Source organism: Erpetoichthys calabaricus, chromosome 6 (assembly GCF_900747795.2).
Source record: "Erpetoichthys calabaricus chromosome 6, fErpCal1.3, whole genome shotgun sequence".
Classification (NCBI taxonomy): Eukaryota; Metazoa; Chordata; class Cladistia; order Polypteriformes; family Polypteridae; genus Erpetoichthys; species Erpetoichthys calabaricus.
Window position 1 is genome coordinate 74315727 of NC_041399.2, and position 25914 is coordinate 74341640.

At 37.7% G+C, this 25914-nt stretch overlaps 1 protein-coding gene across 2 annotated transcripts in view; it reads left to right on the plus strand.

Annotated features, from left to right (window-relative positions):
* The first annotated feature begins 728 nt into the window (after positions 1–728).
* Positions 729–25914, plus strand: part of acss2l (acyl-CoA synthetase short chain family member 2 like) — a 96233-nt gene continuing 71047 nt past the window's right edge. For both annotated transcript variants that reach the window (XR_007935238.1, XM_028803706.2), the window contains exons 1-2: positions 729–1011; positions 1501–1696. Coding sequence is in view for 1 of the 2 variants with exons in the window: in XM_028803706.2 (XP_028659539.1) it covers positions 879–1011; positions 1501–1696 (329 nt within the window). In the remaining variant the exon portion in view is untranslated. The remainder of the gene's footprint in view (positions 1012–1500; positions 1697–25914) is intronic.

Below are 25914 nucleotides of genomic sequence, written 5' to 3' on the forward strand. Positions count from 1 at the left end.
GCACATTGTTGCCTAGTAATTTAATCAGTTACAAGTCCCACCATGTATCATTTTTCACAGGCTAATAAATTGCAGGGAATTTGAGAGGCACCCTACATTCTGCTGGAGTGCTGGTATGGCAGTGCCTTTCCAACTCAGAGTACAGTAATTGTGCTTTGCATCACATAGAGGCCGAAAGTGGTGTGTGCGATAAGATATCAAAATCATGTTGTTTTGTCTGCACCTGTAAAACTGTCAACTGGTTTGGCTCACGGCTCTAATCAATTACTTATTTGTGGTCGTGACATTCAAGTATTAATGCCCTTATAATGAAATGCTTCCATGTCTAAAATATCCCAAATCAATTGAAAAAAATCCAAGTGCAACTAAAATAAACTTTCTATGTCTCTATTTTGGAACTGTGCAAGCTCTCACATCAAAACGCAATATATTTCAACTGTACGTACCCATTCACTATGCTTCTTTGCAATAAATGTTCTCCATATTCTGCAACTGATCCTTGCATGTTTTAAACGAATGTCCCAAAGTAGCACACCAAATCGTATTTTGCCGATTGGTTGTCCGCAAAACCGTTTGTCTGTCCGTTCGAAAGCGCCGCCAGTTGAATTAACATGTGATTTCTTTTTTTTTTTTTTGCCTGCTGGAGACCCGCCCTCGCTTCAACGAGGAATGTCAAGTGCAGCAGAAGCCAATCAGAAAAGGGGAGTGTCGAGCTCGAAGCCCTAATTGGCTATTCCGGTATTATGTAGTTTTAGTGGAACTAGCAAAAAGTCTGGACGCAGGCGGATACCGGTGTACAGTAAAGTACGCCGACCTGCGACAATTCTGATCGCATTCATTTTGCCCTTGTCAGTAAACAACTCGACAACTTTTTGCCAATGGGACTTCCAGGACCTGAAGCCACTAAGCAAGTAGTCTTCAATCCTCCCCTCGACCTTCAGAGAGATGCACACATTCCCGATTTCAAAAGCTACACAGAACTTTATAAGAAGTCAGTGGAAGAACCTGAAGGTGAGCTATTATTAAGACGAGTGTCATTGATTTATTTGCATATACACAAAGTTTATAATGGTTATAAACTATAAAATAATCGATTGAAATTCATTTAATATGATGTTTAACACTGGTTGGTGTTATCAAAGCATAGATGAGCAGTCGTTATGAAAACTTTATATCAATGAACCGTAATGTTGGGTTAGAAATGCAGAAGTCTTAAAGGAAATAATGGACAAATAATGTTATGCAACTTTAGAAATAAATACAGACGTGCATCAATAAATTCAGAATGTTTCATGTATTTACATAGTCATCCGCCTCCTGATTCTATATTACATTTAAATACAAACTTTCAGTTTACACTACATATTCTTATAACTATGTACAGTCGTATAAATATGTACAGAGAAACACATTTATAATTAGGTACAGAAATTAAAAAATAACTTTTTTCAGAGTGTCCTTGTGTCAGAATCATTTTCCTAACTTGCAGTTATTTTTCAGAATTTTGGAAGGAAGTTGCACAAGATTTCTTCTGGCATTACCCACCAAAGGGGCCCCTCCTTCAACACAACTTCAGTGTTGCAATGGGACCCGTCTATGTGAAATTCATGGAGGGTGCTAAAACCAACATTTGCTACAACTTGCTAGACAAAAATATCAAGGAGAAGAACCTTGGAGAGAAAGTAGCCTATTACTGGTAATCTCTTTTCCTTTACTGAAATATTTTCTGGCTTGCGACACTAAAAACACCATGAAAAATCTTATCAAATGTTTTGAGATTGCCTGTATTGTTTACTTTGTAACAGGACGTACAAGGCAATCAATAATAGTAGAATGAATATAACTTAAAAATAAGCTTTAGCTAACAAAAAATGCCTCACCCATCCATTTTTTATACATGTTTTTATTTTAGAGTTACTAGAGTCAGTTTTGACAGGGGTTAGTACTAACAGTATTTTAACCACAGATGGTGTGTCAGGTCATTTCTGGGAATATTCACATATCCACTTATAGTTGACAAATTTTCGATTGCCAATTTATCTGAAGGTTTGTCTTTGCACTATTGGGAAAGTACAACAAAATCAGAAATGGACACATGCAATCAAGAAATCAAACAATGGTCCAGAAGATGTGAGGGGGCCTTGTTCGAAACAAAATCAGTATACCACCAAAATACAGTTTATAACATTTCTCAGTTATATAGCAGAAGAATAACCCTGAAACTGAAAAAAAGAACAATTTATAGTTTTAAAGTATTCAGATATCAGTTTTAAACAAAGCACCTTCACAAAAAGAATAAATACTGTAGGTCTGAGACATCGCCATGATCTGAATCAGAATACATAAGTCTACAAGAAGTCAGAATAAACAGGCGACATTAAGAGCAATGGCTAACTGGATAAAAGACTGGACTAAGAGTGACAAAGTTACAGACTCAGTCCCCACCCCACCTCACTGTCTTTTTTCAAGAGAGTTATTGTGCTTATGCAATATTTGTCTTCCATTTATGTGCATACTGCTTTGTGATAGTACTCACTATGAAAGGTGATAATGAAAATAATGGTTCTTATTTACTTTTTTGGAACTAAGCATACTGCAAAATTTAGTTGGTACTAACTGAGTATGTGAAACCACTGCCATATGCCCATAAACATGAAGAAAACAATAATGTTTTAAAAACATAATAAATTACATTAAATAAAAAAGTAATAAAAAGTACTTTACAAGTATTGTATAAACATACAATTTTACTGATAGCACCAAAGATTAATTTCCTTAACCACAGAATTTAATCAATAAACACATTTCTAATGCAGAATTTGCTAGTTTGGTAGCTGACTTTGTTACTGGTGTTTATACAGACTATTAGGTAATAACAGTAGTTTATAACATAGGTTTTTTGGAGATGGAGTCCTATTTTTAAATTTGATATAGATTTTTTGAAAGCTAATTTCCATTCCCTTACAAATTTCTGAATAACACTATAAGAACATCTAACATATGCCCTGAAGGAAGAGCTGCTTCATATTCAAATGATGTTTGATAGAGTAAAATAAACCCAGCAGGCTACGGTCTCTGTTGCTGAAAGCAACTGCTGACATTGAATAACAGCAGTGCAAGGTTGGTTCATGGTAGTCTCAACAACATTTACATTTACATTGCTTATGTAAAAAAATCTGGCTTCTTTTCGCAGTTCAAAAATGAGCTTATCATTTAATCAGCTACAGCAAACCGGCTTGCTGTGAATTTACCTGTTATTTTTTAAAGAAAAAAATCTATACAGCTAAAAGTGATAGGTCAAGAAGAAATACGATTTATTATTTAAAAAATGACTTATAAGCAACACTCGTCCATTCATTTTCTGAAATCACTTTTTCCATTAAGTTAGTCGCAGGCAGACAGAACGAGAGCTGGAGTCTGTCATAGCAGCACAATTCATGTATTTCCCATAGAATGCTTATGTCAGGGTCTGATCTTAGCCACTCTGGTGTAACAGGCCAATTCAGACTCACCAGTTAACCTCACACTCATGTCTGTAGAGCTGAAAGAAGAAAGCTTACAGATTTTACACAGGCAGTTACCAAGCCAGGAAATTAATCCAGTTTCCTTGGAGCTGTGAGTCAGTGCTGATCTGTATAATAATCTCTAGCTCTCCCAAATGTCATTCATGTGCTTCTGCACAAGTGGTCTCTGCTATGGTTCAACATTCAATCGAGAGCTGGCTTCAATTTTCCAACTGCAGCAGCTGGAATAGACTCCAGCTCCTTGTGATCCCTAATCAAGAAAAAAAAGGAATTTAGAGTGTAATAATAGAGGTAGTAGTAATAGTGGTATTTTATAAAAGTTGTTTTTTTAACTTTTGTTGGCTTCTTTACTTGATAATTTTTTGATTGCTGTATATTTCTGGCCACATATTTTATGAGCTACTGAAGTCCTCTCTTGCTACTATTTAAATTAGTACATTCGGTTCATTATTCTAATAACTAGGCAGATAGATACATATCTACCTAGCAGTTCAAGAAACATTTTAACAAACAGCAACAATGGCCCTCAAACACACAAAGGAACTGCAAAAAAAGTAGAAAAAACTTCTGATTTTAATAAGGGAGCTGTCAAAGTGGGGCATTATGCAGGCATATTGCCAATGGTATGAAGGTGCCCCAGTAGTGTTTCTTGACACACTTCTGCTAAATAATTTTTTTTCCTAAAGAACTTAATGATAATGTGTCACAGAAAGGAAGTGCAGCATTGTTCATAATAGCCATTGTTTTTTCTTCATTCTCTCCTCTGATACTACCTTCAGCGGGTTGAGAGTGTGTCCCACAACTGAACCTGCCTTCTTAGCTTGTTGTTTCACTAGGCCACTCTTGAAGTGATTTTATTGGGCGAACACACCACAGAGTAGAAAATCGCACTAGATATAAAAGAGTTATAGAACATCTAAAGGATATTACCACCTACAATAAAGGATTGCTATCTCCTAAGAAAGTAGAGTCTTGCTCTTTACTTTAAAGTTCCATCGAACTACTAGACCAGTCCAGCTTGTCACTAATGTGGATCTCCAAGTACTTGTAGCAGTGTACTACTTTCAAATCCTCTCCTCAATTAGTGATCAGACGTAGAGGCACTTTGGAGCGGTGAAAGTCAATAACTAGTTCCTTGGTTTTGCTGATATTGAGTTGCAGACAATTTTCTTTGCACCAAGAAACAATGTCCCCTTTGTCAATACAACCCATTACTTCAGAATCATTAGAGAATTTCTGCAGGTGACATGACCTGGTGTTATATTTTTACTCTGGTGTGTTCAGGATGAACAGAAAAGGTGGGCGGATTGTTCCTGGAGATGCTCCAGTGTTGCTCACATTCACATCAGAGACAAAGTCCTTAGGCCTCACAAACTGTAGTCTGCCAGACAGACAGTCCATTATCTGGAACATGATAGACTCATCCACCTGCATATTTCTAAGCTTATTCATTAGCAAAGATGGCTGGATGGTGTTGATTCTGCTGGAGAAATCAAAAAATCATAGATGCTTTATAAAATAATTTCAAGCTGTGCCACTTCATGTACATTTTTATAGAGTAGGTAAAATCAAAATACTGTAGATTTAAATGTATGCATGTTGTAAACATTCCTTCAAATCTGTATTTGCTTGAGCATTAGATACAGTATTACATTGATAGCAGTGTGTTACTTTTCCATAGCTGACAAATATAATTTGCATCACAGATATACAAAAAATAAAGAGGTAACATCCATCCATCCATTATCCAACCCGCTATATCCTAACTACAGGGTCATGGGGGTCTGCTGGAGCCAATCCCAGCCAACACAGGGCGCAAGGCAGGAAACAAACCCCAGGCAGGGTGTCAGCCCACCTCAGGGCGCGCACACACACACATGCACACACACCAAGCAAACACTAGGGACAATTTGGAATCTCCAATCCACCTAACCTGCATGTCTGTGGACTGTGGGAGGAAACCGGATTACTCAGAGGAAACCCACGCAGACACGGAGAGAACATGCAAACTCCACGCAGGGAGGACCCGGGAAGCGAACCCGGGTCTCCTAACTGCGAGGCAGCAGTGCTAGCCACTGTGCCGCCCTAAAGAAGTAACAGATACTTTTAATTCACTTACATAAACAAACACTCTGTATAAGAATATGTATCAGATAGAACAAGTAAAAATCAAACACAAGTAGTCAACTTCAAGTACACACTGATTGCAAGTGTGGATTTCTGACTTGATGGAGTCTTGGTCACCAGTCAAGTACATGATTGTTTTGGATTTAACAGTTTAAAGACCTGGGGGTATACAACTGTTAGAAAGTGTGGTGGTTATGATAATTGCTAGGAATGGACTGGGTCTCTAATCCTAGCCCTTCCATTCACCTTCCTTTTGCCTCGGCCCCTACTATCTGAGGCTGTTGCATGGTATATTTGCTATGCAGTTGTTACATGAAGGGGGTAGAGACCTACAACGGGTGGTCTAGGATAGTGGCATTGTTGAAGCGTTTTAACTTTTACAACAGCCACTACCTATTGTCATTAAAATGGCTTTATTTACTGCTTTGTTATGTCTCTGTCTCAGTGGGCTTATTCTGATCTGTACTTAAACTTCAGTCAGCATTAGATAAAACAGCTCCTTTAAAACATAAGGAGGTTTCCTTTAAACGTTCAGCTCCTTGGTATAATTCAGAATTGCGATCTATGAAAGCAACTGGCCGACGCCTTGAGAGAATGTCACGTAAGACTGGCCTCACCGTGCACATCCAGGCTTTCTCTGACCACCAAAGAGCTTACAGAGAAGCACTAACTGCTGCCAAGAGCATCCATTATGGCAGAATAATAGAAAGTGGTCATGATAACCCAAGGGTTTTGTTCTCTGTAGTTAATAAACTACTCAATCCCGCATCTGGCCCAGCTACCTCTTCTACTGAAGTCTGTGAGGAATTCCTCCACTTTTTCCATAACAAAATTAAAGATCTAAATAATTCAACTAACATAAATACATCATCTGTTTATATCTCTCCCTGTTTTCCCACTCCATCCAGCTCCTTCTCTAAGTTCTCACCAGTCACATCTGTGTTTGTTAATAACCTGCTTTGTAAAATGAGGCCAACTACTTGTGTACTGGACTCAATCCCCACCACACTACTTAAATACTGCCTTCATGCCATAATCCCGACTGTTACAACAATAATAAACTCATCCCTCGACACTGGGTTTGTACCGCTCACTTTTAACATTACTTCTGTAACCCCAATGTTAAAAAAGTCTGGTCTTGATGCTGACAATCTTAACAATTTCCGGCCTATTTCCCACTTACCTTTTCTGTCAAAAGTTCTCAAGCGTGTTGTAGCTTCCCAACTCACCAATTACTTAACCTCTAATAATTTGATGGAACCTTTTCAGCCTGGTTTCAGGGTGTGGCACAGCTGTGAAACTGCTCTTCTACGGGTAACCATTGATTTGCTTATGGCCGCAGACTCTGGACAAACCGGCATATTAATTCTATTAGACCTCAGTGCAGCATTTGACACCGTCAGACATGACATTCTACTGTCCAGAATGGAGAACATGCTGGGTATCTCTGGCACTGCCCTCCAGTGGTTCAAGTCCTATCTGACTGATAGGCAAGAGTTTGTTAGTCTTGGCAACAGCAGATCTAGCTCAGCGTCAGTCACACAAAGAGTTCATCAGGGCTCTGTCCTTGGCCCTCTTCTCTCCTGTATTTACATGCTTCCCCTTGGCCATATTATCTGTAGCTATGGACTGGGTTATCATTTTTATGCAGATGATACTCAACTCTACTTCAATGTTAAAAGTGGAACTTCATCAGAGCATTCTCAGCTCACAACCTGCCTTAGTGAAATTAAAACCTGGATGGAGCAGAACTCTTTAAAATTAAATTGCAACAAAACTGAACTCCTGCAAATTGGGACTAAACTGCAACTTAATAAAATTAGCTCTTTCCCAGTCCATCTTGGCGGTGATCTCATCAGACCTGCCTCTACTGTAAAGAATCTTGGTGTCATTTTTGATTCCTCCCTCTCTTATTCCACCCACATAAATCACATTAAGAAACTTTCTTACTTTCACCTCCGTCACATCTCCCGTGTTCGCTCCTTCCTCTCCTTTTCTAATGCTGAGAAACTTGTCCATGCTTTTATCACATCCTGAATCAATTATTATAATTCCCTACTGGCAGGTGCCCCTTCTAATCTTATCTCACAGCTCCAGCTTATTCAAAACTCAGCTGCAAGAGTCCTTACTCGAACCAGCAGCAGCGATCACATCACACCCATCCTGCTCCGTCTTCACTGACTCCCTGTGTCCTACAGAATCTATATATATAATTCACTAAGCCGACAGAACAAGCAAGACAACCATGGGATACACACGGCATAGCCACGCCGCCAACTCACAGAGACCCGCCCACCAACGCTAAGACCATGGGATATAATGACAACTCACAGATCTACGCCAGCCGACAACATAGAGCCCCGCCCACCAACAATTCACTGAACAGCCGACCATGGCACACGCATGACAGAGCAACGCCCGACAACAATTTGAGCGAGAGCGAAAGCATTTGCCAAGAATGTTTTCATTAATCAAGAACGAAAGTCGGAGGTTCAAAGACGGTCACATACTGTTGTAGTTCCGACCATAAACGATGCCGACAGGCGATCCGGCGGCGTCATTCCCATGACCCGCCGGGCGGCCAACCGGGTAACCAAAGTCTTTGGGTTCCGGTGGGGAGTATGGTTGCAAAGCTGAAACTTAAAGGATTTGACGGAAGGGCACCACCAGGTGTGGAGCCTTTCGCTTCATTTGACTCAACACGGGAAACCTCACCTGGCCCGGACACGGAGAGGATTGACAAATTGATAGCTCTTTCTCGATTCTGTGGGTGGTGGTGCATGGCTGTTCTTAGTTGGTGGAGTGATTTGTCTGGTTAATTCAGAAAACAAACGAGACTCCCGCCTGCTAAATAGTTACGCGACCCAAGAGCGGTCAGCGTCCAACTCCTTAGAGGGACAAGTGGCTTTCAGCCACATGAGATTGAGCATTAACAGGTCTGTGATGCCCTTGGATGTCCGGTACTGCACGCGCGCTACACTGAATGGATCAACGTGTGTCTACCCAGCGCCGAGAGGCGTGGGTAAGCCGTTGAACCCCATTCATGATGGAGACTGGGGCTTGCAATTGTTCCCCACGAATGAGGAATCCCCAGTAAGTGCGGGTCATACACTCGCACTGATTACGTCCCTGCCCTCTGTACACACCCCCCCCTCGCTACTACCATGGTCAGGTGACTTGGTGGATTATATATAGAAAAGCAGCCGGAACCGCAAAGAACAATGAAAAGTCAACGTGGCTCAGAGGTGCATGTGGACTGTAGCAGAGACAAAAGCGACTGAGGCGGTGTTTGGAAAATGAACAGTCAACGTGACTCACAGGTGCATTTGGACTGTACACAGATGAAAGCAACTCAGGTGAGGAGTTGGGGGCGGGCACATGAGCAGGCAGTGCGTACTGAACGATGACTAAGAGATGACTAAGAAATCAGCAGACTAGAATGGCGGGGGGCCGGGACGGAGGGGGCAGAATGGGCGTCCTTCCCCTCTCCCCCGTTCCGCTCTCCGCGCCCGAGCGCTGTCCAGCCTCGTCCCTCGCTCTGGGAGGTGGAGACGCGATGGCGGTCCTCCAGTTTTTAGTTTGTATGTTGGTTCGTAGCGTGCATTGTTGTAATGTTACTTTTCTTGGTGGTTTATTAAATTACGGATTTTTCAAATGTTCATTTTTTTCCCTGTACCTAAAAATCATTAAAAAAGTGGCGTGATTATGCGGCATAGGCTAAGCCGCAGGTTGGCTAGTCAAATATAAAATCTTACTAATAACCTACAAAGCCTTAAATATCCTTGCGCCAAACTACATCAGTGACCTTCTCCATCACTATGTGCCTGCCTGCCCACTAAGGTCCTCTGATTTTGGTAATCTTGTTGTGGCCTACCCTAATCTACACTCCATGGGTGACAAGGCCTTCAGCTGTATAGCGCCCAGACTCTGGAATGACCTACCAAAATTAATTAGATCAACTGACTCCATGAATTCTTTTAAAAAACAACTCAAAACTTATCTGTTCAGGAAGGCCTTTACCTCTGCTTGACTTTATTACCCTTCTCTCAGTTTACTTCTCTGTCAAGATGCTCATGTAACCGATGTGTGTGTGTGTGTGCTAAACCATCAGTTATATTGTCTGTTAAGCTTTTTTTTTTCTCTGAATTCACTGTCGTAATCTTCTTTATTTATTTATCTGGTTTGTACAATGCTATATACTGTATACCCTGCCGTTCTTTCTTATATTCTGTAAGTGCCTTGAGCATGGGAAAGGCGCTATATAAATAAAATGTATTATTATTATTATTATTATTAAACAAAGACAAATCAGTCCAGTTGCTTCTTGAAAAGATGTGTATTGGGAAATGCAGTGATGGTTTATAATCTATTTGCATGTACGTCAGGTCAAGGAAGGATGTTGTTTTATTAATCAAAATCTTTAATAGCACACATGATGATTTAAGGTCAGAGGTGCAACCTTCACTGTATTCTTCTCTTGTACTCTTAATGGGAACAGTCCTGTTGATCTTTGAGGCGTTGTGGGCTGGGAAGTGGAGTTATAGCCTTTCCACTTGTCAGTTTTATAAACATGATTTTTTGACACCAAAAGAAACAAAGCAGATTTTCATTAATAGAAAATCCATGGTTATGTTATGTTCAGTATTCAATATACATATAGTATATGATATTTCTGTAGAAATGATTTTAATAAAATACAGGTACCTTAATTAAAAATTAAAAGATTGATATCAATTTTAAGAAACACAAATTAGATTGCCTGTATCCAAGGGCTGTTAGCTGACCTTTTTTTGTCTGACGCAACTACTGGCACTTTGACAGTATGACATTCCTCTCAAGGGTGTTTAATACAGCTGACTACTTTTAGTCCAGGCTCTCTTTATTTGTTTAGATTCAAGTAAATGGTGGCAAGTTAAAGTCAAAGATGGAGACAAAGTTCCAACAAAAGCATACTGTAACAAAACAGCAAGTTGAAGGAATTAATTAATTAATTAATTAATCATTATTATTATTATTATTAATTATTAATTTATTAATTAACTCGGGGGAAGAGTGCCACATGGCTATGGTGTCATAACTGACTCTCCCTCGCAATTCAGGTAATGTCCCTCATTTGGGACTCCATGAGCAACTGCTAATTTAACACAAAGTCAAACCAATGGTACCCAAGGATTCTCCAAAGAGACACAGTAGCAAATGAGTCCAGTCTTTGTCTCAGGTCACTGTATAGCATTCATGTCTCACAACCATATAGTAAAACAGGAAGCACCAGGACTCTAAAGGCGACACACATACACACACCTTTCCAGCGACCTCATGAACCCTCATGCTCTCCCAATCCTTCTACTGACTTCGTAAGAAGAGTCACCAGAGACATGAATGTTGCTGCTGAGGTAAGTAAACCTCTCAAGGAGGTTGACATTGTCTTTGCAGACAGACACACTGCTGACGGCTGTGCCCAAAAGGTCATTAAAGGCCTGGATCTTGTTTTTGTTTTTCCAGAACACTTGCAAGCCCAGACTCTCTGACTCCTCGCTCAGTCTCTCGAGCGCCCTGATCAGAGTTCCCACTGACTCCGTGAAGGTCACAACATTGTTGGCAAAGTCAAATTCAGTTAATCTTTCTTGACCAACAAATACTCCACAGCTGCTAAACCCCACAACCTTGCCCAACACCCAGTCCTTGCAAGCATTGAACAGATTAGGAGCAAAAACACACCCCTGATGATCCCCAGAATAAACTGGGAAAAATGAAGAGGTTCTGCCTTCACTCTGCACAGTGCTCACAGTACCATTGTGCAGGCCAGCCGTGATATCCAGCAACTTTGGGGGGATCCCACAAAGTCTCAGGATGTCCCACAGGGCAGCTCGATCAACTGACTTGAACACTTTACAAAAGTCAACATAGAAACTTTGCCTATATTCGCGTTTGCACTCCATGAGAACCCTCAGTGCCTACACACGGTTGATGGTAGACTTTTTAGGCATAAAACCAGACTGCTCCGGTCACTGGTAAGTGAGCAAGTGATCACAGACCATATTAATGATGACCCTAGCAAAGACCTTACCCGGCACCAAGAGTAGTGTTATCCCCCTGTAGTTGCTGCAATCCAGGTGATCACCCTTCCCTTTCCAGATAGGGACTACAAGTTCTGTTTCCCAGTCAGTTGGGATGACGCCTATCTCCCAAATGGAAGTAAAGATTGCTTGCAATGCCAGGAGGACCACCTTACCACCGGACTGGAGAAGTTCACCCCGATTACCGCAGATCTCTGCAGCCTTTCCTACCCTCAGCTGGTTCAGCACCTGTGCTATCTCAGCGCGATTGGGTGGTTCACAACTAATTAAAGGATCAGTCTCAAGAACCACGAACCCAGAGATGTCCAACGTATAGCCAGAGGATCAGCTTTAAACAGCTACTCAAAGTACCCAGCCCAGTGGGTCACAATTGCAGTGTCATTCTCAAGGACCATTCCATCACCTGCCCTGACTGCGACTCTTCCGAGGAACAGATTCAGATGTGCGTAATGCTTTGATTCCTCTGTAAGCAGGACGTGTGCTACTAGACCATAGATGGTGTATCACTTGCTCATAGATTCCTGTAAGAAATGCCTCCTTATCTGCCCTCAGAGCCCTCGCCACCATCCTTCTCAGTACAGACTGGAATTGCCCTCAAGTTGTACATTGCGATCCCACTCGATGATATCCAGGGTGCCCTGCAAGATGAAACACCTCCTTCTGGGAATACTAGTAACATCAACACAACCCTCCGCAACCTCCAGAGTCTTGTCATGGAAGGTTTCCCACTTCACATTAGGATCAGCAAGTTCCCAAGTCCGCAGGTTCCTCACACAAACTGTTTGCAAACTCATTAGAAACAGCTTGATCTTGGGGTCTGGCCAGGTTCAGCCTCATTCTCCTAGTAGGTGATAGCATACTGGACATAAGCTGGATCTTCAGAGTAGCAACAACAAGTCTGTGGTCAGAATTCACAAACTGGGCTCTTCTGTAGACCCTGCAGTTATGCAGGAGCCTTCAGCATCTGACCACAAGGATGTAATCAATCTCCTTCACTTGGACAGTACTGGAAAATTTAAAAGAAATCTAGTATGCTTTTATAATGAGGAGTACTTGGAAATGGGATTTATGTGTGTGTGGTGATGAGAATAATCCTACACTTTTTTGTTTAGTTAGCAAAGAAAATGGGCTAATGCAAGTATAGCAAGTAATCTTTCTCAGCATTTTTATGCAAAACAATGTCATTTAGTAGGAAAAACTGGGGGATATGTCAAAGTCATGCTGAAACAAAGAACAACAAAGAGTGGTTTATGTACTAAAAAATGTAAAACTTCTGACTAAGCTGAAAGCATACTTTACTGCACTGCTGCTAAGAAAATAATAATTCTGGCATATTTTGCCAGTTTGTCTAAAGTGCAGAAGTAATGTAAAAATATTACTGGGATGGACAATACAATGCAGAGCAAATGCAGGATATGTCTGGGAATGTTGAAGATTTGGTTCAAGTTACAGTTGGAAAGAAAACCACACCATACAAGTTAAGTTTGAGAAATTGACAGATGTTAGCTGAAAACCTCAACTGCTGACATGATACCCTTGTTTTTTGAAGGGAAAATAATTGATCAGTACATATGCTGCAAAGAAATCCATTTAAGTACTCGAGGAGAAGATATTTTTTAAATTAGTATGTGAAGAGAATCCTTTTGTCTTTGAAGAATTGTGCTGGAATATACACAGGTGGTGCTTCATCAATGACAGGTGCCACAAAAAGACTTCTTTCCTTGTGTAAATAGAAAAATGAAAAAATAATCACATTAATTTATGTATCAAGAAGTGTTGATTGCAAAAACTATTGGTAAAAACCTCAAGGCATTTTAGGAAAAACTACATTTTCCTAAAATCAGGTCTTCTTAAATAACATATTTTTGGAAATCTAAGTAATGTAATATACATGAACCATAAATATCTTCTTCTCCTGACCAAAGTACATTGGATGTAAAGGGGATGAGTGTTAAAGGTGCATGTGCAAACTGAAACATTTAGTGTTGGAGTTTATAAGTCTACTAAAAATAAATTATGGTTTACAAAACTAGCTTTTCTCTGTGATAAATTTGAACTCCTGAGCAAAAGAAATTCTAGTATGCAAGGAAAGGGAAATTAAAAATATGGCATTGGAAAGTCAAAGAAGACAAAGATGAAACTTCAGACAGTGTTATAAAAAAACATTTGATGTGTGAACTCCAGGCAGTACTGTGGAGAGATTACATTCTGGAACTGAACTGCAATGTATATGAGTGGATAAGGACTGCTTTCATTTCAACGCAAATTAAAGAACATTTCTTAGCAGAAGAAACTGAATCCACAGAACTAAGAAACAACCCAAGGCTTAAACTTGAAATATTAAGAAACAGATGACAATACCAACAACAATGTTTAATTCTATCATACATTTTCATACAAAGGATATAGTTCAAAGTGCTTTACAACATGTAAAAGAAGTATCTGGACAACTTTGGAGTTTCACTGCAAGAACATTTTCCTTGTTTTTAGGGGACATATTCTTATTTTTAGAATGCAATTTGTCATCACTTCTTTATGTAAGGCTAATTATTTATAATTCCGTGGTGATGAACATAAAAAAAATATTAAAGCGCAGACATCTAAAATGCTTGATGAAGTTAGTGGTGTCAAGCATGATTTTGAAAGTCCTTGGAGGGCTGTCCATGAAAAAGGCTTGGAAAGCACTGCACTAGATTAAAGTATAATATTGGTGACAAGACTATTATGTCTTACATTGAGCTTTGCTTTGTTCAGATTGCATTTAAAATGTCTTTCTGAAGTGGTAAAAATATGGGAGTGGAAAAAAATATTCTCAGACCACAGATAACAGTATCTTATAATGTTAATATGCAAATGTTCAGTTTGAGAAACATTTACCCTAGTAGAAGAAAGTTTCTTTCAGATATTGATCTAGGCTTTTTACTGTATAAAAACACATAAATAATCTCTCTTTCTCACTCTCTGTTGGTTTAATGACTAATATTTAACCTATCTGGGTGTATTCAACAAGGGATACAAAGTTCCTGACACTTGGCTATTTTACTCACAGTTAAAGTAAAATTAATGAAGCTCACAGACACAATGATTAAAGGATGAAAAATCAAGCACTACATAATAAAATTGCTCTTGACTATTAATTTTTGTTCAAGTTCACTCAAACTGCTCAATGTAGGGTAGTCATGCAACTCATCATCATTATCAGACCAGGAGTATCTGGGACACTTTTTGAAAACAGGAAAACTGGTAATCTGCTCTTGTTGTTGCTGCACTCTAGATGTTTTTCTAGATGTTTAGAGAAGGTTGGCTTCTGCAAAAAGATCCAATTGGTGGTTGATCAGCTAAACTGTAAGGATGAAATGAAATAGCAACAGAAATCCTGGGTGTGGGGCAGTTTGGTAATTTTACTTAACACTTTGTTTTGAAAGATGATTGCACTGCAAATGTGCAAAATATATACTCTTTTTGCTTTCTCTTTCACTGGTTAAATAAAATCACCAATTTCAATCTGAACGGCTTTTGATTCTAGCCAGAAATGTGCCATAAAAATTAAAATAACATTCTCCTACCCACGTAATCCAAGTCAAGTTTTTAGGTGGCTAGAGCCTGTCCTTGCAGTATCAGGAACAGGACAGTTATCAGTCCAGGACAGAGTGCCTGCAGGGCACACTTATGCATAGATCCAATCTAATTTGGAATAGCCTACTAACCTGCCATGGGGTTCAAATGCAGGAAAATTCTTCAAAATATAGGCTCTACCTCCTGATTATACGTTTCTATTTAAGTGTTATTTAACACATTCCACAAAAACAGTTCCATATCAGCTAAATATAAGCAACTGTATATGTTTAGTTACATGCTATACTTTTTTATGATTGCTACCTCTGAGAAAATTTGAATTGAGTCAAATTAGTCAAGATATCAGTTTAACAAAAAGCTAAAGATCTTGCAACAAAGCAACAGTCCGGGAAATTTCATAGCAGAAATTAAAACTTTATAATAGAGCCTAAATACAGATACAAAAAAAATCAATTATATTGTCATTTGTCTGTAAATAAAGTTTGTAAACAGCAATTAAAAACGATGATGGATATATACAATTACATTTCACTTGACAAAGATTCGGCTGTTCACTTCCCACAATAGATTTAATATAAAGAGGCTCAGACTATTTGCTTAGAATGACAGAAAGACAGTCAAATAACAATATTTTTCCTACTAATAAAGGTTTCAGACAACATAGTGATTGCGTCCCTGAAGGGGTACCTTCTATGAAAAAAATATGTAAGTTCTATGGCTTTCTTCTAGATTATGAAGACCTGCTCTAAATTAGATAGATAGATAGATAGATAGATAGATAGATAGATAGATAGATAGATAGATAGATAGATAGATAGATAGATAGATAGATAGATAGATAGATAGATAGATAGATAGATAGATAGAGCTTTATTTGTCCTCAGGGGAAAAATTGGCTTTTTACAGAAGTTATTTAAATAAATAAATACATAAATAGATAAATAAATATACACACACATGCACACTGTGGTAAACACACCACCAGAATTTTAAAAAGGAAGAAAATTATAAAGGAAGAAATACTTCTGATTTGACAGTCACAGTCATAGTGAGGCATTATGTAGATATACAGTATTGCTGTTGGTATAAAGGAGGCCCAGTAGCGTTACTTGATACACTTCTGCTGAATAATTCATGGAGGAAAGCACTTAGTGTTAGGGTGTCAGAGAGAGGATGTGCAGCATTGTTCATAATGGAACTCAGTTTTTTTAATTGTCTCCTCCCCTATGACGTTCAGGGGATCCAAAGTGCATCCCATAACCGAGCTTGTCCTTTTAATTAGTGTGTGAATGAGTGTGCCATAGAGTAAATTGGTTGTGTCACCCAAGGCCAATTCCTTCTTTGAACATTTTGCTACTACAGATAGACACAAACTTCCTTCAACCCTCAAGAGGGAAAGCAAAAAAAGGAAAAGGAGTGGATAAACATTGTAAAGTTTTATAAAATATTTTCTCAACACAGAAAAAGAAAAACACGGAAAGCCATAAATCAGGACTATCCATTCAGGAATGGTTAATTTGGGTTTTTCTAATTTGAAAACAATATAAGGATGAGTTAGTTTTTTTCTGTCTTTCTCAAAGATTGATTGGTGAGACCATGTTTATATGTATACCTTTGTGAAGAAACAGACAGTTAGCTGTATGAATAAAGTTGTTGGATTCTATAAGCTCTAGTTCAATTTAGTTAATCTTATTAGATTTAAAATAGGAACAATACTATACTTGATATACTGTAGATTTTTAAAGAATTGTCACACAGTTCATTTTATACCCTTCCATTACTGCTAGCCTTATATTTCCATAGTAACATACTGGCATTATAATTAAGAAAGTTTTTATCTTGTGCTATTTTCTGCCAAAGCAGATTCTGGCGCATGCTCTGACCATGTCTATGAGAATAAGATAATTATACTATACAATAAAGTTAATAAAGTATCTTAATGAAAAATTAATGTGTCTCTGTATTTGTCACACATTTGGAAAGACTGGAACTTGATACTCTGGTCAGAAGGTTACATTGACATTCTTCATGATTATTTTATTTAATATCTGCTTTAGACATTTAATCATATGTAATTTTTTCCATGTTTAGTATCGCTTTTGCAATTTCTTGCAATTATCACCTGCTCAGATGGATGGTGGCTGCCTGTATTTTATTTTCTCCAGCACAGTTTACTAATTGGCTTTATACTGTTTTTAGCTGAACTAATTGTTGAATGGGGAATTTGGCATTTTTAGCCATGTATCCCAAATGGTTAGCTGGGAACGAGAGCAAGACAGAGACAACACAATGAAAGAAGAATAGCACTGTAAATGCCATTAATTTTAATTATTTTATGGACCCCTCACTTTTGGCATGTCTGGCTTGAGACACCTGTGATGTTATACTGTTGGTCCTTGATTTCTATTCATATTTATTCAGAAAATATTTTTTGCTTAATGTTGTACACCGTTATTTTACTGTCTTATAACTGAAAGTTGTGAAATACCAAGTTTGCTGACCTTCACCTTTGGCAACAGATGGGAAACTGTATAGACATCATTATACATTTTTACATTCTATCCTGCAGGAGCACTTGATTTTTTGTCATTAAACAATTTTGAATTTAAAAGAGATTGAGACCTGAACATGTGGAAAACATGTCTCATTGTCATCATGCTTTATTGAAATCTTTCTTGATTCCATTCTTAGATGTGCTGGGTGTTAAATCTTTCCCGTAGTACTGTCAGACTCAACTGTGGATCTACGTTTACTCAAATTGTAACTGTTCTTGATTGTTGTAGGCAGCTTTGTCTGTAACCAAAATGAATTCAGTGTTAGAAAATCAAACACTATTTTTTCCTTTACAGATCTAGCATTTAAAATACTACAACCCATAGGTAGAGAATGTCACATAGGAAATCACCGTAAAGATTGATAAAATTCATATAAGACAAGTAGTAAATAAGAAAGACAATAAAGTAATCGTAATTACACTGTTGTTGGAGTATTAATGTCTTACATATGTTTAATGTAGTGATTTCTAGAGTTTGGAGCACTGGGGCTACCAATAATGATTTTATCCTAGGTAATATTTCCATAAATGGCTACTGACAGCCTACGGAGTTCAGTTGTCAAACCCTGCCCCAGACACAATTTGGGTCGATTTTGCATGTTTTTCCTGTGCCTTTGTGGGTTTGCCCTGGGTACTTTGACATTCTCTTAAATTCTGAAGATTATACTGAAGGTCAGAATGATTAGCACCTTCTGATTGCAGTGGTAGTTTTGAGGCTGCCTTGGAATGGACTGGATTCCTGTCTATCATTTGCTCCTGGCTTACACCCGATGCTGTTATAATAAGATTTTGCCCGTCACCATATTACTTTAGAATAAGTGGGTTTGGAAAATTATGCAGTATCTAAACGGTATTAATAGGTAATAAATACAAATGAAATGATGTAAATGGCAAACCTGCCTAACTTGTATGCATTTTTAAAATAAATATTATTTACTGTTATACATTTCAAGAGGAATTTGTGAGAAGTTTTTAAAGGAAAGGATATGTACTCTAGTCAATCCCAGGTAGCCATCTGTCTTCAAGACTGAAGAGTAATTTTCATTTTGGAGTAGAATATGCCCTTTCATTTTTCAGTCCTGTGATGTTGTTGAATGCTGTTCTCTGCACTGCCTTTGCGGTAACTAAAGTATGCCTTTTTTATTGTGTTAAGACCTGAACAATCCGTAGTTCTCCAGATGTGATTACGCTAGTGAATTACAGAGACTGAGCATAACGACTGAGCATGATTTGTATTATAACATAGCCTGGCAATTTGCTTTTTTAACTGCTTCACTGCATCACACGGAAGTAGAGCATGTAATGTAAACATAAATCAACCTAAATTCTTTTCAGAAATTGTATCCTGTAGGTCAGCATTGCCCGTATTTACTCTATAGCTAGTGTCTCTTTTTCCTGCATTTTCCACTTTGGATTTGCCTACAGTAAACACAACGTTTCCGGTTGTTGACCTAGTTTTAAATATTATCCAAATCTTTTTGAACTATATTTGCTGCCCCTTCAATTTTGGTGTGATCTATAATTTTCATAAGTGTACTATCTATATCACAATCTGTATAATTAATATAAAAGCCTAACGGTTAATACAAAAATTATTTTGGGTCTTTATTGAAGAGCTCTCCTGATGTCATTTTCATGTAGTGTCTCTGGCCTACTCACCACCTTGAAATCAAGTTTCCAGCATCAATCAGCTATGATGCCAGTATCTGCTGGCTTGAGAAAGCACAGTCAAATTGGTGTTTTACACATAATATCATCAGGATGTTAACTCAAACAGCTCATTTTTACCAGATATCAGTGAAATACAGACTTAGTAGAACAAATGCTTAAATATCAGTTGAACAAGCAAGAGCATAGAATCAGCCTGACAGATTTGATAAGGTAGATTGTTCCTGAGTAATTCCTTTTAAAACAGTTACTCAGGGCACTAATGTGATAAGCAGTGTACCTATGTGGAAATCACACCTTTGGTATCAAGTTCAATATTTTTATACAAAACATTGTTTTGTTCATAATAAATGTATTAATGTATTTTAAATAAGCAAAATTTACCCTTTGGTATTTTGAATGTTAAGCAGCAATATAAATGCCTTGATACAATGTATGTCCATAAAGCCATCCTTTTTCTATATTTCTGTGTCATGGCTGGTGATTGTGAGTTTGATGACACGCTCAGTGCACACATGCGTAAATAAATAAGCAACTCCAATTAAAAAAAACACTTTGAACTGTAAGAGGAAACTGAATTCCTATGGGGAAAGTGATGGAAACAAACACATGTGCAAGTGCACTGTAAAGTTTCCTCTGGGCCAATTTCATGTTGTGCCCCAAGTGCTGTGAATGAACAGTGCTAACCATCACATTATGTTTCTACCCTTGTACAATGCATTAGCTAAATATAGTATTGGCAGTAATGTGTTTAGCACTGTCGGCTGCATTTACCTTGGGGATATGGAACAGGACATAAAAATATCAACAATAGAGATGACTAACTATTTAACTCTGGTTATTTATTATACTTTTTTACTATATGCCACAGTCACCTACCCAATTAGACACAGAGAATGTTCAACTTAAGCAGACTTAACAATCAATTTATACTTTTTAAGATGGTTTTCTTCAATTATATCTTTATTAATCTTTGATATTTTTCACAGATCACAGCACTGCAAGGTACTTCACAATGTATGAAACAGTGACATTCAAGGCAACAAGAAAAGAAAGTACAATACAAAATAGGTCAAACCGAATACATGTATTTGCCCTTACTTCACTCAGGTGAAGTGCAAAAGCAGGGTATTTTACATGTGTACTTATAGTAGGGAATTAGATTTTAAATAAAGATTTTTAAAAATGATTCACTTTTGCCTCATCCAGCTTTAGAAGTCTCTGTGGTTCAGAAAAGTCATGACTTTCCTCCTGGAGATAACAGAGGCACACTGGGTGTACATTGGCTGTGCTAATCCTTCTAGGCCTCGTCTCATTGTCATTAAGTTTCCAATGCACACAGACTACAAGCTTATACTGAAAGAGCTCTACTGTGTCCAAGAAATCTCATTTGGTGGCCCATGTCTTTTTTTATGTCCATGTTATTTTTATCATCAAGGGACTAAACTTCCTCTATCCCTTAGAATTTAATCTGTTTTGTGGTAGTAGGAGAGGGACTGATTAAGGGGCACGGCAGAAGTCTATTGCTTTCCTGGACCTTATTTGGGGAGTGAATTACTTTGGGATAGAGATGGTATAGAATATAGAGGTGGAGGCACTGGTGGTAACTTTGAGTGGCAAACTGAGTCATGTTAAATTTTATTTAGATCAATTGCTATTTACAGATTGCTGGCTACCACATATAATCTTTCTTTTGTCTCTCTACTAGTATTTTTTCTATCCCTTTGGCTAATCTCAGTATTCATTTCTAGAAGATTAGTACTTTGGGCTCTGGTCCTTGCACTAAGCGCATGCTGGCGTTTCTTCATTATCATCACATTGATGTAGCTATCTTTCAAAAGACATATATATGTTGGTCGATGTCCACTGTTGTGAAAATAAATATTATTGGTTAATGACTTATTTTCCAGCTTCATCTAACTGTGGTGTGCTCATTCTTCTCAGGAGGAGCCAACAGATCAGCATCACTGATGCAGGTGGTGAAACTAGCCATTTTTTGGTATTTGGTATCTAAGATGGAGGTACTCTAAGCTGGTAATTGTTTCTCCATAAACATATAATACAAAGTGAAGTTATTTATGGATATTTGCCAGCAGTTTTTTAAGTTCTATGACTAATGATCCATTTGTCTGCATTAACACAAATGCAGTAATAAATCCTCCCTCCAATACTTCTTTGCATATCTTCATTGCACATTTTATGTAAATTCTGAATACATTTTAATTGTGGTCAAAAGTTTTTAAATACTTTTCTCAGCAGTAGAATTTTCCTTTTTTTCTCCTTATCATGAAACAAAATCTTGCATTCATTTTATTTTTGTCTTTCATTCTCTCAATTTCTTAGCCCAATGAGAACATTTAGCAGTGTCTGGAGATTATGGTGATCTTAGAAAAATGTCATGAGATTATAATATGAACAAAGAAATAAGGGCTACCAAGATAATAAAGGACAAGGCGATATTTGAGTGTCACAGACAAAATGTAGTTGAAAACTAAAAACAAAATCCCACCACTAGGGCCTACTTGACAAATAGCCTAACTAATGCTGTTAGGCTGAGGGTGAATTGAGGTTGAGGCTGTTTTATCTACCAAGGTATAATATGTAGTGCAAATGCCACCATATTTGTATTGCAAATAACATTCTGACATACTGTAAATAAAGAAAACTAAGACATTAATGAAGGTCAACTTTTAAATTTCACAGCAATACTTGAAAATAATGGCAGGAATGGGTTCCTAACATGACAAAACCCAAGAGTATATAGAAAAGCATGTATAAAGTTGACTAATGCTACAGCACTGTTTTCTTTGTCCCTGTAAGCTTTTTTTCAAGCAGCTTACTAATAAGATACATTAAATTATGATTTTCACCAAGGTTCATCTGTTGCCTAGCTTAATATAAGAGGTGGTGAAAAAAAATATTTGCATTAACTTCTCATCAAGTCATGTTGAAATTCCATTCTGTCTCTTTGAGTCATATGGCTGACCCTTACTGTTGCAAAGAATGGTGGATAAGGGAATATTACAAATGGATGGCTAATGTTAGAACTGAGTCTAACATTTTAAGAATTCAGAGGACGTAATTTCATATCATTTTGTGACCCGTTATTATTATATGCAGTATATATTTAATATACAACAATATATATTATGTCAGGGTGCAGTAATAGCAGGTCGCAACAAAGGAGAATAGTTGGGACACCAACCAGGTCGTCCCATTTAATATACATGTAGTTCTCTAACTTAAATAAGTGCCCTTCTTCCGCTATTTTACGACCCTCTAGGTGCTGCTCAGCTTGTAAAATGACGCCTCCTTCTGGGCAGCCTGGCTTCTGATATCATGTGGACCGAAAAGGGCAGGGCTAAGTGTCCTTATTGGGAGGTTTCTCTGAGGTGTGGGGAGAAAAGGAGAAGATATGGTTAGCAACAGCACTCCCTCTCGCCCCGGCAGGTTATCACATACCTCGAATGAGCCGGAGAGGAGATCCTCGGATGTGCATGCGAGACAATATATAAAAATAATTCCAACATGTTGGTACCCTACAGAAAGAAAAATGGCAGACAACATAAATTTTGTGTAGTCACAGCTGTCATGAAAAATATTTATGTAGGTGATGTGTTGGCCTCCTTCCTGACTTTAACCCCATATAGCATCTTTAGGATGCCCTGGATCACAACATGCTGAGACATGTTCCACTGCCCTCCAATTGTCAGGTCTTTCTGCAATAATGAAATGATATTCCACAACCGCAGATATAAAAGCTCACTGGATCTATGTGCTAGAGTTGTTAAGTAGTGGTGACTAACAAAATTGCTTATACAGTATTTTGAAGGACGCAAAATGACTTCTGTTAATGTTATTGTTTTATTCTTTTTTGTTGTTTTATTGTTTTCCTATGATTCTTATATTTTTAATGCTATTTCAGCAATTAAGGTTGAAATATTAGTCAACAAATTGTGATATGTTTCATTCTTCATCTATACGTATATACCATATATAGTATACTGCGTAATATCTCATTTATTTAAATGAACCCTAATTTGCCACACATCTCTTCATGTGTGAATTTTTTCCACCTCAGTCAATAGAAAATTTGGTGACTGTAGAGCAGGAGTTCTCATCCTTTTGTCTTGGCATACGACCCCAAGAAATTTACATTTTCCAAAGTACCAAGTTGTTATGTACAGAACTGTTATAAAGTAAAACTAAAGTTGCTATTGCTTTATCCACCAAAATACTGTATTTGAGGGGTTTTAATGATGTGTTACAGATTGTTTTGTGTATATGTGTATGCCTTTTAATTTTTATTATGCACACATTTTATAACTAATTAAATTTAATGTACTATTAACAATAGTGTGGTTTTCTATGGAATAGCATAATGCTTTTTATGCTTTCATTTTACAAAAAATATATATATCAAAGTTAGAATTTCATGTATGAGAAGTAATTTTTCCCGGGGTAATGACAAATACAGGGCATTTTATTGTCTATGGGAGATTTCAGCATGGGGTTTATAAAGAATATTTTGATCGTCGACAGGGTGCCTGATTTATCTTACTGTGTGAAAGTACTTAAAACCAATATCAAAAGACTCAAACTCTTTAAAGCTGCTTTTAAAATAACACACTTTTCAAATCAGGTTCATCAGAAAAATGTTTTGTCAGGATTACTGTTTTGAGATTACATCTGTGTATGGTGGAGAGTTTAGCTGATTAATAGCACCTACTGAAGAAGAATATTTAATCCACAAGACAAATTAACTCAAATTTAAAATGTCATACACTGGATACTCTAAATTTCAAAATCACTCCATTTATAGATTTATCCCAGCTTTATGGCAACCTTTTGTGGAATCAGGCTTGCTAATTAAAGGTTAATATTTCAGAATTCCCAATAAAATAACCTTTGTTCTGTGGCTTATGCTTGTGTAAATTTCTGTAACTATAGACAGCATAGAATTTGCTCTTATACCATTCAAATACGTGTCATATGTGATTTTAGTCAACTAAAACCATAGACTGTAGTAATAAGCTAATAAAAACTACTTTGACTTAAAAAATGATTGATAGAAATGTAGTGCTTACTGATTTCATTTTCATGAAATAAATGTGCTCTTATAGCAGCTGTCACTACCCAATCTGCGCTACTCTGCTAACTGCATGTCTCTGAGATTATGTACTTCTGCAGGGGAAGACTTAACATATAAGTGAGGTAAGCAGCTGCTTAGGGCCCTGTGCTAGAAGTAATAATCCTAAATAACTAATTGCCATTGAAAGTTACACATCAACTGGTGATGTTTCCTGGATTTAATAACAAAAATATAATATAAACACATATTTTAGAACTTGTTTGAATGTACCTTCCCCCCTTCTATGTTAGCCGTCATCCCTGAAACCTGCATAGAAAGCAGACAGTTAGAAGAGTCACAAGGAATCCCAAGAACTCGAGAAGTAACCAATTAAACCGAGCATTGAAACCTAAAGGCTAACAGCATAGGCTTGCAACAATAAAATGAAACGTAACTATCCCTCTAGGTCAGATGAAAAAAAGAAAAAACTGGAAACAAATAAATTGTCAAGAAACTCCTGAAACTTACTCTTTATTCCCTGCTCCTCCTGAATAAACTTCACAGTGTAAAAGCACAAGTGCTGCATGTGCAGCCACAGAAGCCACCCCTCTTGCAGTCTCAGAAGCACAGGATCATGACAATGGTTGCACTGAAATTACAGATACCTCTCTCCATAGCAACGATGAAACAACAAATGAAAATGTATGTGAGCCTCTTCTTCTCCAACACAACAACACTGCCATTATGAATGACGACCACGCTCTCTGGCCAAAACAGCTATCTGATTAAGACCGCTGTTCATTGGTGAAGAGGGGGCTGGTTTTGGTGAAAAATAAAGATTATCCTTTAAGTAAGGACAGACAACAATTTACTAAAACTAATTATTATATACTAATGATAAATGTGGAAAGGATAAGTACATCATGGATGGTGTACAGTGTGAAGTATGACATTGTGGTGTGCTTTTGTTGCCATCTTTTTGCATGTGGGACTAGTAATCAGTTCAGTGGAGATAGGTACAGCGGATGGAGAAATTTATCAGCTCAATTAAAGCACCATGAAAGGTCTACTATATATATGTATACACATATACACATATACATATACATATATATATATAGTCAAATATGCAAAGTTGTCTGCCTGACTCACTGTTCAACAAAAAAGTTGAAATTTGGCAGAGTGGTTCATCTAGGTCAGTAGGTATCCACCTAGAAAGTACATTTCAATAAATAAATGTTTAGGGATAAACCCCCCAAACAGAAAAACTAAATTCTCCAAAATTTCAAAAAACACTTTGACTTTATTTGGTTGAAA